General features: G+C 64.6%; 1 protein-coding gene across 1 annotated transcript in view; it reads left to right on the top strand.

Annotated features, from left to right (window-relative positions):
• Window positions 1-3,020: 3,020 nt before the first annotated feature.
• The window catches only part of AATK (apoptosis associated tyrosine kinase), a 41,239-nt gene continuing 29,291 nt past the window's right edge, over window positions 3,021-14,968 (top strand). Inside the window, exon 1 of the mRNA XM_046677495.1 lies at window positions 3,021-3,311. Coding sequence (XP_046533451.1) covers window positions 3,230-3,311 — 82 coding nt within the window. The 5' untranslated portion in view covers window positions 3,021-3,229. The remainder of the gene's footprint in view (window positions 3,312-14,968) is intronic.

Here is a 14,968-nt window from a genome sequence, read left to right as displayed (position 1 = left end):
CCGGGTCCAGCCCCCACCAGGGCCCCCCTGCTCATACACGTGGTGACCTCTCTCCCCTTGCCCCACTTATACCTAGGGGGGCTCTCCTCGATCTCTTCTAGGCCCGCGCCCCCTCTGTGGACACCCCTCCCAGCTAGGCCCAGCCCCCTTGGGTCAGCTGCAACTAGGGAAGGTGCCCTCCCCACACTGCCCCTGGCGGGGGGCAGGCAGGGCTTGCCCTTGACACCATCAGCTGTCAGCTGGGGACACCTCTGTGACCCCATACTCTTGGTCCCCAAGCTCCCGTCCATCCCCCGGTCTCCGTGGACCTGGGTGCACTCTGAGTCCTGTGGCAGAGAAGACAGGAAGCAGCCTGGCCTTGGAGGGTGGAAGCACGTGGTGACCAGCCAGCACCCCTCGGGCAGTGGTCACTCAGGTATATGGCACCCCTGCCCCCACTAATGTCAGGTCTGGTCCCTGCTTGGGCTGTGGCAGGCTCTGAGGTGTCCTGCCTCCACCCAGGTCAGCAGAAAGGGGGGCACATCTTCAGGGACCTCTTGCCATTCTAGTATCAGCAGAAGCCAGCCCTGTGGGAACCCCGGGATGAGCTGGCCACTGGTCACCCCCAGACTGGGAGGTCCACGCCGTACACCGTGTTCACAGAGACCTGTTGCTCTCTCTGCCCCTGCCTCTCACAGTGGACAAGCAAGGCTGGGTGACCCAGGGCACGCAGCATGGGGGCTTTGCCACTGGGGCTGGGGCCGTCTGCCACCTTCCCTGCCCTTTCTCAGAGGCAGGGGGCCTGCCCTCAGCCCCCAGGTTGAGGAGAGAGACTCATGCAGCCCGGCCTGCAGGTGACCAGCCCCAAGGGCCAGCTCTGGCCTCCCCAGGGCCACAGAGCTCTATCCTGCCCATGTGACCTTGTCATGCAGGCAAGGGAGGCCAGGGGCCTCGGGCTCAGGGGACCCTGGAAGGGCAGGAGTTCCGAGCGCCAACTCCAGAAGCACGTGGACAGACCCTCCCCTGTATTCCTGCGCCAGTCCTCCTGGCCCACGTCATGGTGAGCAGCGAGTGCTTGGCGACCGGGCACGCACAGGAAGCACTGGTCAAAGTGACAGATTAGTGGTGGGGGGCCTTGGAGGACCCCAGCTCAGCGGTCACTCTGCCAGGGGAGCGGCAGGGCTTCGAGGACCCTGGGGCGTGGAGGAGAAGAGGCGTCACTCCGATCAAATGGAGCGCTGGACCTGGAGCCCGGAGGAGGATCCCCATCTCTAAAGCCCCGAGACCTGGCCCTTCCGGGTGTGCACGCGTGTGTGGTCACAGGCAGACCACTGTCACAGAAAGCCGGCTTCCGACCCGGGCACTGAGGCCAGCCGTGGTGGCACAGATAGTCTGGACACAGGCAAGTTAGGGCCACTGGTCATCTCCCCTGCCTGTCCCCAAAGAGCCCCCCTGGCTGCGTTGGGGTCCAGATGTCTGGGGCACCTTCCTGGGTGGGGCAGAGACAGGCCCTCCACATGCAGGCTGGCAGTGTTGGCCCTGCCTCCTGGGCAGGGATGGGAGCCCCTGACTGTGGAGCCAGCCCCCTCACACTGGGGGCACTCCTGGACCACAGCCCCCAGCCTCTCATGCCACGGTGGCCTCTGACCCTCGGGCCCTGACATCTGAGCACCTGCCACGGCTGGGCCCTCCACTGGCCACTGGACCTGTGGCTCCTGCCTTTTCAACAGCCGCCTGTGGGCAGAGCCACTTACAGCAGCAGCTGCAGGATCCAGGCCTGTAAGAAGGTTCTAGATGCCCCATCCTCTTCTACAGGCCTGAGGGGAGGTGGGGCCACCCCACCCACAGCAGGGGACCCCTAAGGTCTGAGGGGAAAGGAGGGGACCCCGGACTCTTTCTTTGCCCGTTAGGGGGACTTTCTACACAAGGGGCCGCGCTAGATTCAGAGGGTGCATCCGGGCACCTCTCCTGAAGGGGCGGGCCCTCACCATCCTTCCTTTGTCCCTGCCCACCCCTCTGCCAGGAACACTGATCCTCATTCTGCCCAAAGCCTTTCGGGCCCTGCTGCCGGGGCTGCCCCTCCTGCTCCCACCACCCCCTCCCTCCCGCTGGGCCCTGCCAAGGGGTTTTGCTCATCTGGCCAGAGAATGAATGGATGGATGAGCAACCGAGTGAGCAACCCAAGTTACATAAAACTCAACTCGGCAAATCTGGCTACACTGTAACTCTCCCGACTCCCACTGGGGGGGAGCCGGGGGAAGGGGCCTTGGTCCCCGCCTGCCCGTCCCCAGCCTCCTGCGCGGCCCCGCCCGCCCTCCTGCAGCGCCACCGCATCGGTGCAAGATGGCGCGGCAGGGCGCGCGGCGGGCGGGGAGGGGACGGTCCCTCGGTGCCCGGCGCCGCTGCGCCCGCCCTAAACGCCCGGCGCTGTTCACTCCCGGGCGGGGGCGGCCTCTCCTTCTGCACGGTTGTCGCAGCGTGGCACAGGCGCGGGCGGTTCGTGCACAAATAGTCCCCCCACCCCACCAGGGCCGGAGCCGCCCAAAGGGCGCGGGGACCAGACCCCGAGCTGCCTCCCAAACCTGCGTGTGCAGGCCGCGTGCCGGCCCCGAGCCCCGTGCGCGTGGGCCCCTTGCGCGCGCCTCCGGCCACCCTGCGCGCGCTTTCGTATTCCTCCTGCGTGACACGGTGCCCACCCCCGCGTGTGCCGCCGTACCCCGCGGGCCGCGGTGCCTACCCCGCGCCGCCGCGCACCCTCCCGCCTCCGTGCCCCCAACTCCGTGCACCTTCCGCCTCCGAGCGCCCCCCTCCCCCCGCCTCCGTGCCCCCCCTCCTCGTCTCCGAGTTTCCCATCCTGCGTTTCTGTGCTCCCCCCGTGCCTCTGTGCCCCCAAACGTCTCCGCGCCCCAACTTGCCTTGGTGCTCCTCGCGTCTCCGTGCCCCCCCAGCCGGGGGGGGAGTCCCCCCCCGCGCGCGCTCCCGCCAGTGTTTTCGGACTGCACCAGCCCGGAGCCCCGCGGCGCCGCGGCCGGCCGGGCGGAGGCGCCTCGTCTGTCGCCGCCGCCCGCTCCGGCACCGGCCCCGACCGCCGCCCGCATCCGCACCCCGCACCCCCCCGGCCCGGTGGCTGTGGCTGGGGCGCTCGGGGGCGCGGCAGGCAGGGCGCGCTCCGCACCTGCGGCGGCCGCTCGGGCGATGGCGCGGCGCGGGCCGGGGCCGCGGGCGTCCTGAGCGCTGCGCCCGCCTGGGGATGCCCGCCGCGCTGCTGGCCCTGGCCATGTCGTCGTCCTTCTTCAACCCCAGCTTCGCCTTCAGCTCGCACTTCGACCCCGGTGAGTCCGCTGGCCGCGCCCCTCGCCAGCCCTCTGCGCGGCCCCAAACCTGCCGGTCCTGCTTCACGTCCCCCCACTGCGGACATGATGCTTCCTGAGCCACTGGTTTCCTATTTTGCATGGAAATTAACCCTTTCCCCACCCTGAGCGGAGCCCGCGGCAGAAGGAACGGGCAGGGTCCCCCAGAGGCCCGGATCTGTGGAGGTGGGTACACCTTGGGGCTGGCGCCGGTACAGCTGAGGCCTCCGGCAGCCTGGTGGGCAGTGGAGGCACAGCCTGTGTCTCTGTGGATGCCTCCAGGTAACTGGGCCAGGAGGGCCAGGGTTGGTCTCAGGTGTCCAGGGGAGGAGGAGGCCAGCACTGAGAGCCCTGGGAAGGTGTGGGAGTGTCCCCTGGGGCCCAGGCCACCCTGGCCCCTGCTGTCCACAGCCTGAGCATGGGAACCTCCTTCCCAGGCTGGGAGCCGGTTCCAGGGAGCCCTGCCCCACCACCAGGCAGCCTGCATGGGGAGGTGGGAGCAGTGGCTGGCCCCCCGGACAGAGCCCACTGGGCAGAGGCTCAAGGGACAGGCCTCAGTGGGTGCCCAGATCCCCCTGGACAGTGGGGGAGGCCGAGGTGGCGCTGTCAAGCCAGCTGCAGGGGACCTCTTACCCTGCCAGGCCGGTGGCCCTGGCAGCGTGTTTACCGGTGGCTGCCTGGCCTCCTGGCGGCAGTGCGCAGCCGGGGTGGGCAGAGGGAGCCCCGGTGGCTGGAGGCCTGCATCTGTCACCAGGAGGTGGTAGGCTTTCTTCCCCTTGCCTCGGCCAGCTCCAGCCCCCTGTTGGCCTGAGGGGGAGGTAAATGCCTGCCCTGGCCCAGGGGCCCAGAGTCCCACCCACTTGTCACTGGGCCTCTGGCACAGGCTAATCCAGCCAAAACAAAGCTGGGCGCCCATGTGACGGGCTCTCCTGGGTCTCGCCTTGGAGGAGGGCCAGTGTGTGAAGCAATGCGCAGGGTCCCCTGGGCACGGCCTCATCTGAAGGCATTTGCTCCTGGGGGAGGGGAGCTGACGGGAGGTCTGTCTGCTGGGCTTAGGGTGTGGGTGTCACTCGTTCAGAAATGACTTCCCAGGCAACTCCCGGGACTTGGAGAACATGGTGTCGCTAGTGGATGGCCCAGAATCCAGGCGGCTGCAGCCCTGGCTGGGCCCTGAGGGCGGGGGCTGGAGGTACCCTGCTGAGCAGCCCCAGGACCAGACAACCCTTAGGGACAGGGGGCCAGGAGGGTCTGGGCTGGCGTTCCAGGCAGTGAGCCTGCTGGGAGCGGGGGTCCAGCCTCAGGACTGCCGGCCTTGGAGCTGTTGGCAGGGGGTGGTGCCAGGACTGACCCAGCATGGAGGCCTCCCCATGCCCTGCCTGTTGCACTCTTCGCGGTGCCCACACTTGCCCCATGTGGGGGTCAGTTACCCCTCCCTACACCCAGGTGTGGCCGGAGCAGAGACCCTTCTTCCACCTTAGAGAAACAGCGGGCCTTCGCATTTCTTGCAAGTGTTCGGGTAAACAGGTGTGATCAGTGTAATTATAACGTGTCGGTTTAATGACTTACAGGGGAGAAAGTTGTCAGGAGGCCAGGGGAGGTCTCCTGTCTGCAGGCCGAGCAAAGGGGAGAGCTGTATCCCACGGCGGGCACGGCAGGAGGGCCTGCCCTGGGTAGCAGGCTGTAGGGCTGGGGTGCAGGGCTCTGTGTTGGCCCCCACGTGGGTGGCAGGGAGGAGGAGGGGTTGGGTTCGTTGCCCCCTACTAAAGGCCCGGCTTTCAGAGCCTGCTCCCACCCCCTTGAGTCCCTTTGCCCGCCCTCACTCTCTGAGCCTCAGCTTTCTTATCTGTAAAGTGGGATCAGGACGCTAGCATCTGCTCCTCCCCCACATACCAGGCCCTGGGTGCGGTTGTGTGCCTGGGGAAAACTGGACCCTCAATAACCCGGGACTCCGTTGGGGAGGGGGACACAGAGACAAGGCCACAGTGGCTTCGTGGCTTTTTTCAATCCCCTAAGGGAGAGAGATGGTTCTTTCTGAGGTCTGCAGTATCTGGGGGCGGTGGGGTGGGGGGGCCCGCTGGGAGGCCACCAAACCCAGAGGGCAGGAGAGACTCATGCCCACGGCTGTCTCGGAGTTTGTTTGTGTGGTTGCTCACAGTCAGGGGTGGACAGAGGGGCCGCGCCTGGGCAGAGGGTCCTCACAGCATCACCAGGAGAAGCCTTGCTGCCCACGGTCGGCTCTGCATCCGTCCTGGGATTCTGTGGCAGTCTCCATAGAGGGGGTGGCATTGCTGGCAGTTATGTCAAGAGAAGTGGGCTGAGTTTGAGGACCATGCTCAAGTGTGACCTGGGGGCTGAGGGGCCTCATTTAAACCAACGCCCCCCCACCTCTCAGATATGTTCGGGCCAGGGCCCTGGAGGGGGCCAGGCCTGAGTGCGTGCTCCTGGGGCTACGCGGGCCGGTGTCGACGAGCATCTGGAAGGGCTGCCTCCTCTGAGGCCCAGCTCTTCCCCAGGATGTGGGTGACTGTGGGGATTCCTTGGCAGTCCTAGTCCCATGACGTCAGCACTGTGTGGCCTTGGGCTGGTCACTCAACCTCTCTGAGACTCAGCCCTGTATAGGTGAAACCTTACCTTGGGGAGACCAGGTAGGTGGGGCATGGAAGCCAAGAACTGAGTGGTGATGGGGGTGCCATGTGGGGGTCAGGAACAGCTGGGCCAGAGTAGGAGGGAGGGATGGTGTAGCCTCAAGGCAACCGGGGTTGCCTCTCCCACCAGAGCGCCCCAAGGCAGGGGGCTGACCTTGCTTCTCGCCCTCTTCAGCCTCGGCTGACCAGATGCGACCCCTGGTCTCAGCAGGTGCTGGGCAGGTAGCAGGTCAGGGCGCTGTGCTTTCTGGGCAGGGGTCACTGTTGACCGGTGGGCAGGACTTGAGTTTGGGGAAGCTCGGGGAGGACCAGGCAGCCCCTGCCCTGACCCCGCCCGCAGGCGCTCTTGGCTGGCATTGTGCCCGGCGCACGTCCTCAGCCGGCAGCCTGCTCACTGGTGTTGGAGCGTGAGCGGTGCCAGTGCAGGGCTGGGCACGCCGGGCCTTAGGGTGACAGCGTTGACAGGGTGAGGCGGAGGGCGTGTGTGCCAGCCAGGCTTGGTCTGAGCTGGCACAGGCACAGGTGCACTTGGGGGACTTGAGAGCTGAGAGGGCACCCTGGGAGTGGGCTTGGGGGGGGGCCTGGAAGCCTGCTCCCTGGCTGGTGGAGGCGCCCTGGCAGCGGTTCTCAAGCCTGAGGGCCCACGCTCACTGCCTGCTGCCCGGGCCTGGCTGGGGGCACATGCTGCCGGGCCCTCCTGGACTGTGCCCTTTGACCTCTGCGGCCCCGGCTGGAAGCTGTGGCTGTTGGGTGGTCTGTGGGGTGTGGGCCAGCGCGGGAAGGGTAGTAGTGGGAGGTCATGGTCCCCTCTGGGCATGGGGGGAGGGAAGACAATTTCTTTGCATTCCAGCACATTCTCCAGGAAGCCAGGCTCTGCCCTTCCCTCCATGGGGGCTCTTTCTCCCCCACGGGGCCCTGCACCCACGTGCACCTGTGCAGCTGCGCGCACACGGGTACTCAAGTGCACACATGCACTCGCACGTGAATACACACACGAATGCACACATGCATGCACACATGCTCACATGCCATCATGCACGTGTAAACATCACACCTACGTTTGCACAGTGCTCACACACACTCCTGTAAACACACACATCTACACCCCACACGTGCATACATACACCTTCACATGGGTGAACACTCACACACCTGCTTTGTGCACACTTGCTGGCGCAGAGCCCACTGTTTAAAGTGTGCAGTCACCTCCTTGCGGGTGGGGGGGCCTCCTGGGGCTCAGTTCCCTCGAGCATGGCCTCCTGACCCGCTGGCCCCACACCCCCGGGCTGGCCGCCCCCGTACTCCTCCTGTCTAGCAGAGCCTGAGCTTGGGGCTGGCCTGGACCCTGGTCCCTCCGAGGCCACACCCTTTCCCCGGCCTTGGGTGAGTTTGAACCAGGTGTGTTGATGCCCCTGGCTTTCATGTGTGGAAGTTCCTGCTACCTTGTCTCTGGGGGTCCCAGCCCATGAGGCCCACCTAGTCCCGGCCCAGGGCTTTTGTGCTGTGGCCCCCAACCTCCTGTTCGGCCCTGCTTCATCCAGCCATGGCGTGGTCATCACCTCCTCAGCCCTATCCTGACATTGACTTTCGCTGCCCTAGGTGGGGGTCAAGGTCATGACTGGGGAGGGGGAGCCAGATCCCCCGCCGCCTTTCCCTTGGCCCTCAGCTCCACCTCTGCTCTCATTTCAGTCAGGAGCTGTAACCACCCCGAAGTCTCAGTGGGCAGGGATGCCTGTGCCCTGAGCAGGTGGCCTGAGGCTGGGGGGGCCTGGAGCTGTTCCTCCCAGTGGTTGGCCCGCAAAGGCTGCCCCTGTCACCTGGCCGCAGAGCTTTTCCTGAGGGTGGGCCGCGCCTGGCCCCTTCACCCGCAGTCATGGCCTTGGGGTGTATGCACCCATCCTCCATCTGCAAAACGTGCTCCTCCTTGCACCCCACCTTCCCCACCTCGGTGGGCTCCTGGGGTGTGGTGGCATAGTGTCCCCCTACAATGCAAGCCCATCTGAAGCCTCAGAACGGTACCTTGTTTGCAAAGAAGGTCTTGGGAGATGTTATAAATGAAGATGAAGTCCTGCTGGACTAGGGTGGGCCTAAATGCAGTGTCTGGGGTCTGCACGAGGGAAAGCGGAGGGAGACCTGGGAGCGAGCAGGAGGGGCCGTGTGCCAGTGGAGGCAGAGACTCAAGTGATGCAGCCCCCAGCCAACGGACGCCTGGGCCTCCAGGAGCCGGAAGAGGTGGGATCGTCCCCTGGAGCCCTGGGGGGAGCACGGCCCTGACATGGGGAATCCGCCCATAGCTGAGACCCTGCAGGGGTCCCCCAGTTTGTGGTCTGCTGCTTGGGCAGCCCACACGCTCCTACAGGGCGCTCTGGGCCCTGGGGACTGTCCGGGGCCACGCCTGCCTGCCCCTCCTCTGTGTGAACCGGGCAGCCACCCCCCCAGAGGCTTCTGGAAGAAGGTGAGGTGGCCACAGGACCTGCCTGCCTGCCTCTCTCAGAGGAGCCTCCTGCCCTCGGAGGAAGCGGGGAGGGAGTGAAGGCAGGGGGGCCGGGCTAGGGTGCCCAGCATGGGTGGCAGCTCCCGAGGGTCCCTCTGGGGTTAGGTGGCTGCCTGAGCCGGGTAAGTGCACGGGCCTTCTGGGCGGATGGACACTGTCCCCTTGGCCCGGGCTGGGGGCTGTAGTCCTGAGGCTGGCCCTGCTCTGGCTCTGTCGGGGGGAGGGGCAGCGTGGGAGTGGGCAGGGCCAGCCAGCGCCAGGCTGGGGGCACCTGTTGCAGGGGGTGTGAGGTGAGGCAGCAGGATGCTGGCCAGCTTCTGGAGGGCCAGGCGGGGCCCTGCAGGCCACCTTTCCCCGAGGGAGAGGAGTGCGGCTCCCACTCATCCACTGGCTTGGGCACATGGCATCGGGCAGCCCTGACCAGCTGGCCTCGGGCTGGCCAGAGAGACAACCTGCCTGTCCATGTGGGCCAGCCAGGGACACGGGAACCTCGGGCCCAGGCTTGGGCCCTGCCGAGGTCACCCCTGCACTGAGGCTGGTATGAGATGGGGAGCAGAATGGTGCATCTTGCGGGGGGGTTCCTCACAGGGGGCCTGGCTCTGGGGAGAGTCCCTGCAGGGCTTCGTGCTCTGCTCCTGCCAACTTGAAATTCTTAACGATTTTGAACAAGGGGCCCTGCAGATTCTGCCACTAGTCCTGGTTGGGGCCACCAGTCCAGTCTCAGGGCCCAGCCAGGATGGCACCGGGCAGACGGTCACTTGTCAGGGGATGTGGTGGTTCCCGTCTGCGTTTGCTGCCTGGAGCCGTGGAGCCGCTTGTGGTCCCTGCAGGTGGTCGGGCTCTGAGAGCTGTGAGACCCACTCAGGATTTGCTCGCAGCCTCCTGGAGAGAAGGCTCGACTTTCCGTTGGATGCAGCACATGAGGAGAAACGCTGGCTGCTCGTGCTCAGCCTCACGCCTGAGGTGGGCTCGTGTGGAGTGTGTCGGGGTAGCCCGCTCCCTCTGCTGGCGGTATGCCACCAGGTGCGCAGCTCACCAGGTTCTTCTGCTGCGCTGTGGGTGGACATTACCTTCTGCCCGGCCCTGGGCTCCTCCACGCAGTGTGGCCGTGAGCATCCTGGCTCAGTCCCTCCCTCGGTCTCTCTCTCTATTCTCTCTCTAACAGCTTTATTGAGATATGATTCACATACCATACGATTCATCTGTTTAAAGTGTATCCTTCAGTGTTTTACTTATTCTCAGACTTGTGCAACCATCACCACTGTCAGTTTTAGCACTCTTGTCCTCCCAGTAGTAACGCATACGCACCTGCCGTCACTCCCCATTCCTCCTCCTGCTAGCCCTGTCGCCACTCCTCCACTTTCTTACATTTTTTTTTCTTGGTGAGGAAGATTGGCCCTGAGCTAACATCTGTGCCAGTCTTCCTCTATTTTATGTGGGATGCCACCACAGTGGCTTGACAATTGGTGCTAGGTCTGAGTCCAGGATCCCAACCTGCAAACCCTGGGCTGCCGAAGCAGAGCGCGTGAACTTAACCACTATGCCGCTGGGCAGCCCCATCCACTTTCTGTCCCTGGAGGGTCGCCTTGTCTGGACGTTTCACATCAGTGAATCGTGCCCCCAGGGTCTTCCGTCTCTCTCTCCACCTGCTCCTGTTGTGGGCACACCAGGAGTGGGCCTAGGTCTTGGGGCAGCTTTAGTGGGCACCCTGGGCTATGACATTCACAGCCCGCGTCCCCAGCGCTTGGCATTGTCCCCCTTTGCACTTCAGTGATCTTGGGAGCATGGCGTCTGCCTGCCTTTCCCACTGCCTCACACGGTGGGGCGCCTTTCCGGGTCCTGGAGGTTTGGGGTCCTCTCCTGTGAATACCCTTTGTGCTCCTCCTTCTGTGTTTGTGGGTAGTACTTACATATCCTGGGACCTGCCGCTTCGTCAGATATGTGTGTCACGGCTCGAGTTTTCACTTCGTGGAGGTTACGCTCGCCTGGTGCCGTGGGGCTGCAGGGTGAGCTGGCACCGACGGTGGACAGTGCACGTCTTTCCCGACACTGACTCGGGGCACAGTGACGTCACGCTGGTAGCTTGAGATGGTCCATGGCGGGAGCCTTTGCACCGCGGGAGCTGGAGAACGCTACACTTCGGGACTGCTACCGACCTCTTTCCTTTTTCCGGAGAGCCGGTTGTCAAGCATTTACAGCACACCAACGGTGTAGGCCATCCTGTTTGTCCCGGGAAGCTGCCTGAAATCTTTTTGGCACGAGGTAGGCGTCCGAGAGGTGGTTTCTGGCCCCTGGGGATCAATGACTAGAGGAATGATCCTGCTTGGACCCCTGGACTAGCACTCGGGCCTCTGGGGGCCACTGGGTCTGGGAGGGAGCTGTCCTGGCCCCTCGGTGGGGCCTGCTCTGGGCGGGCAGGGCCACCGCCGGCTCCTTCTCCCAGACCCCTGGGTGCATTCCTGCCCACGCAGAGGCTGCATCTGGCCCGGGCACTGTCCCCTCTGCCCTGCTTCCTGGGCAGCTTTGCCCCACTCCCCTCCCCCTGTGGGGGTCCAGGCAGAAACTCGGCGGCGAGGATGGCAGGGAGCTCTGGGCTTGGGTTGCCCGCCACCCGTCCTTAACAGCCGGGGGTGGAGCGGGAGCCGGCACGTCGGATTCTGGTTTCTGTTCCTTCTTGTGGCCAGCAGCCCTCAAGTCCTGTCTGAAACTGACTGTGGTCAAGGTGCGTTCAGAGACCCTTCCCGGGTTGGCTGTGCCCCTCTGGGTTTCCCTCGGGTGAGTCTGAGCCTGGTGGCTCCTTGGCCTCTGCCCAGCTGTTCCTCCAGCGCTCCCCTGGCCCACACACGAGAGAGGGACTCATCTATCCAGCTTGGGTCCCTTGAGGTGACCTGGTGCCTGGCAGGCGTCAGGGCAGATCCCCAGGTGAACGAAATGGGAAGGCCCTCCAGAGGCGTCACACACAGGGGAGTAGGGGCCGAGGGGTGTGTGTGTCTCTGAAGGACAGGTGGCCAGAGGCTGAAGGCCAAGTGGAAGGAGCATTCGTGCAGAGGGGACAGTGTGTGTTGGTCGGGGGGGTGGCCCCAGGAGTGGAGACACAGGGACCGTAGCCCCCGTGTCACCCCATTCTCATCCAGACCCCACCAAGCCGCCCCTGCTGGCTGTCCCTCGGGAGCTTCTCAACTACTGGGGACTGGAGATCGGGGGCATCCTGGACACCCACACTGCCCCAGGACTGGCCCTGGGGCTGGGCCCCAGTGCACTGGGGAAAGTGTCAAGGAGCCTCTGGTGTTGGTGGTGACCAGGCCCCGGCTTTCTCACGTGTCAGCAGGAGGATGTCACCAGCCAGAGCTGAAGTTGGGGAACTTCCTTCTGTCCCTGTGCTTGTGTCCAGCACTGGCTGGGTGGGAACTCGGGAGACACCAGTGGGGAGTGGACGCTGGTCCCAGCACAAGGGGGATGGGGCTGGGTGCCCCCCCCACCACACTGCCCGTGCGTGTGTGAGAGCACATATCCTGGTGTGAGAGGTGTGTGTGCACACGCGTGGGTATAAACGTGTGTGTGACTGCTGGGAGTGTGAGAGTAGGTGTGTAAATGTGTGGGTGTGCAAGTACGGTGCACATACCTGTGTGTGTGAGTGCATATGCCTGTCTCGAGTGCAGGTGTGAGGACGGAGAATGCGCGTGGGAGTGTGGCTGGGTGGGAGCATGTGAGTGCACGTGTGAGCGTGGGAGTGTGTGAACATGTCTGTGTGTGAGCCTGTGTGGCATCCGTGTGTGCATGTGTGCGTTTGAGCACAAGCCTGTGTGTGTGTGTGTGTGTGTGTGTGTGTGTCTGTGTGTCCCACCCCTGCTCTGGGGGGGAAGCCCCCCCAAGCCCCCACTGCGGGTGGCGGGATGCAGAGCCTGAGGGTTCCTTTCTTAGGCTCTGGGTGATGTTTTAGTTCCTGACCCACGTTGACGGCAGGAGGGAGGTGACAATGGCCACACCGACTACCTAGTGCCCTCTGCGGACCTGAGGTCCCGGGTCTGGGAGAGGACCCTCCTGTGGTGTGACCCACATGGCCCAAGGCTGCGTTGCCTCGGGGGGCCCTCTGCCCGGTGGAGGGCCATGAGCACGTGTGCCTTTGAGCTGTTTGTCCGCGAGTCCTGTGGCCTTTGCCGGGTCTGGGCCTGGTGCTAGGCTACCCTTAGCTGGCAGAACAGCTGCGGCCTCTCCTTGGCCATGGGACACTCAGCTTCCCTCTCTGGGGGAGACGGTGCCTTCAGCTCGTGCCCACCCGTCTGCCCTGGGGGGCGAGACCGTCCCAATTACCTTCTCCCCTGACCCCGGTCCCTCCCAGCACCGGGCCGGCCCTGCACGCCCCCGGCACCCACCATCCTCCACGAGGCTGACGGTGCCCACATACATCCGGGCACATTAGGGGACTGGAACATTGGGGTGGAGGGGTTTGGAAGGTTCTGAGGTGGGGGCAGCAGGGTACCGGCTTCCCTCCCAGGCGCCCCTCGGGCCCCTCTCCCCTGCTGGGGGTGGAGCCAGGCAGCTGTGGGCATGGGGTCTGTCTGCACCCCTGCCTGGAGCTGGGTTCTGATATGGGGAGGGTAGGCCTCGGTTTCCCTGCTGTGACCAGGGCCAGAGGAGAGCCTGGGTGGTGGCTCAGCTGGGACCGGCGATGGTCCGTGACTGCCCCCGATGCAGTGCCAGCTCTCAGGATAGGGGACATCCTGCAGATGTGGCCTTCGTCCTGGGAGGCTGAAGGAGGAGGCGGGTGTGCTGGGGCCAGGAGGCTGGTGTGTGGCCACTCCTACCCCAGCCCCTGGGAGTCTCGCTTGTGGACAAGTCAGGGCTCAGATTTCAGTCGCTGGGCCTGTCCTTCCGTTTCTCCACCTGACCCCAGAGATCTTGGGGGAGAAGTGAGAGGAGACAGGTGGGCTGGGCCTGGGTCGAGCTCGGGAGGCACCCGGCCTGGCCACACGGGTGCTGAGACCTGGCTTCTCTTTCTCCACCCGGCGAGGGCCACCGTGTCCCCACTTGGGAATTCTGTTCCTCTAGGAAGAAACTTCCATGTCTGGGCCCTTGGGACAACCCTTGACCGGAAACTCTGCCCCACAGGCTCCCCAGCACTGGATCTGCCCTCAGGATACTCGTGGGGTATGGGGCGACCCCTGCTTGTACCTCCGGTCCCGCACACCCCCAGAATCCTGCTGCTTGCTTCAGCTGGGGGCCGGGAGGTGGAGTTATCAAGACAGATGAAGAGCCGTTCCGGGATCCCCTGGGACGTTGGCCCCTGACACCCTGGCCAACCAGACCACCATCCTTAGTGCTGTTCACTCGCCTCACCCTCTTAACTCAGCGAAATGCCTGCTTGGGTTACACAGTTCCTTCCTGCATGAGATCCTGTTTGCATCACCGGGCAGGCGCGGGGGGCAGGGAGCTGGTGCCAGGATGTCCTCAGATGCCCGGCCAAGGCCCCGCCCCAGGCCTGCTGGTGACCCCTGAGCATGAGCCCCCGTGGGCTGTGCCGGCCCTGGGCAGGACAGCTGGGGCACTTCGTGTAAAACTTGGTGCACCGGAAATACCGGGGTGTGGCTGTCTCACCCGGAGCCCAGGGCTCACTGACCGGGCTGGGGAGGGGCCCCCCTCGGACGTCCAGACCACTCGCACTGGAACCACAGGCTGGCGGGGGTTGGACCGGTGTTTGGTGTCCATGCACATGGGGTGGCGAGGTGCTGCGGGCCAATGGAGCAGCTCCTGGGGCCAGGAAGGAAGGCAGTGGCCTTCAAGGCCAGCTCTGACCAAGTGCGTTACAAGGTGGGGGAGCGCGGGGTGGGTGTCGGGCTGCACAGAGCAATGGAGCTGGCAGACAACCAGCGCCTGGAGTGGGTGCACCAGTGCTGACCCCGTGGGTGGATTCAAAGTGGCTCAGCCTTGGGAGGGGTCTGAGAACTCCTCTCCTGCAAGGGGGCAGGGAGGGCGAGTCGGGGGCCAGGACAGGGTGCTGCACCTGGTGGTTGGTGGGCACAGGGTGTGTATGGGGGGTGGGCGTGCAGACGGGGTCCTGGCCTCCATGTTGTCCTGACTTGCAAGAGGGGACCGCTCTCAGCCTGGCCTTTGACTATAGGAAAGAGCATCCATCGAATTTCAGGGGTGGGACGGGGTGTGGCAGGGAGACTGGACGGGCTGCCCCACGTCTGGCCCTCCTGCATGGTGACACGGCGTGCCAGGGCTGCACTGGGGGTCCCGCGGGCCTGTCATCTGCTCCAAGAGGGTTTGGGCAGCTCCCTGAGGAGGAGGAAGCCTATGGGCACCTAGTGGCAGAGCGGAGAGGGGCTCTGGGGAGAGAGCAGCGAGCCAGCCGGGGGCACGGACATTGCGGGGTATCAGACTACTCCCTTAAGAAGTTTTTTCAACTGAGGTGAAGTTCTCATAATGTAAAATTAAGCATTCCAAAGTGGACGATGCAGGGGCATTTAGTGCGTGCACAGCCTTGTGCAACCACCTAT

Source organism: Equus quagga, chromosome 11 (assembly GCF_021613505.1).
Source record: "Equus quagga isolate Etosha38 chromosome 11, UCLA_HA_Equagga_1.0, whole genome shotgun sequence".
Taxonomy (NCBI): Eukaryota; Metazoa; Chordata; class Mammalia; order Perissodactyla; family Equidae; genus Equus; species Equus quagga.
This window is presented reverse-complemented; position numbering and strand designations above follow the sequence as displayed.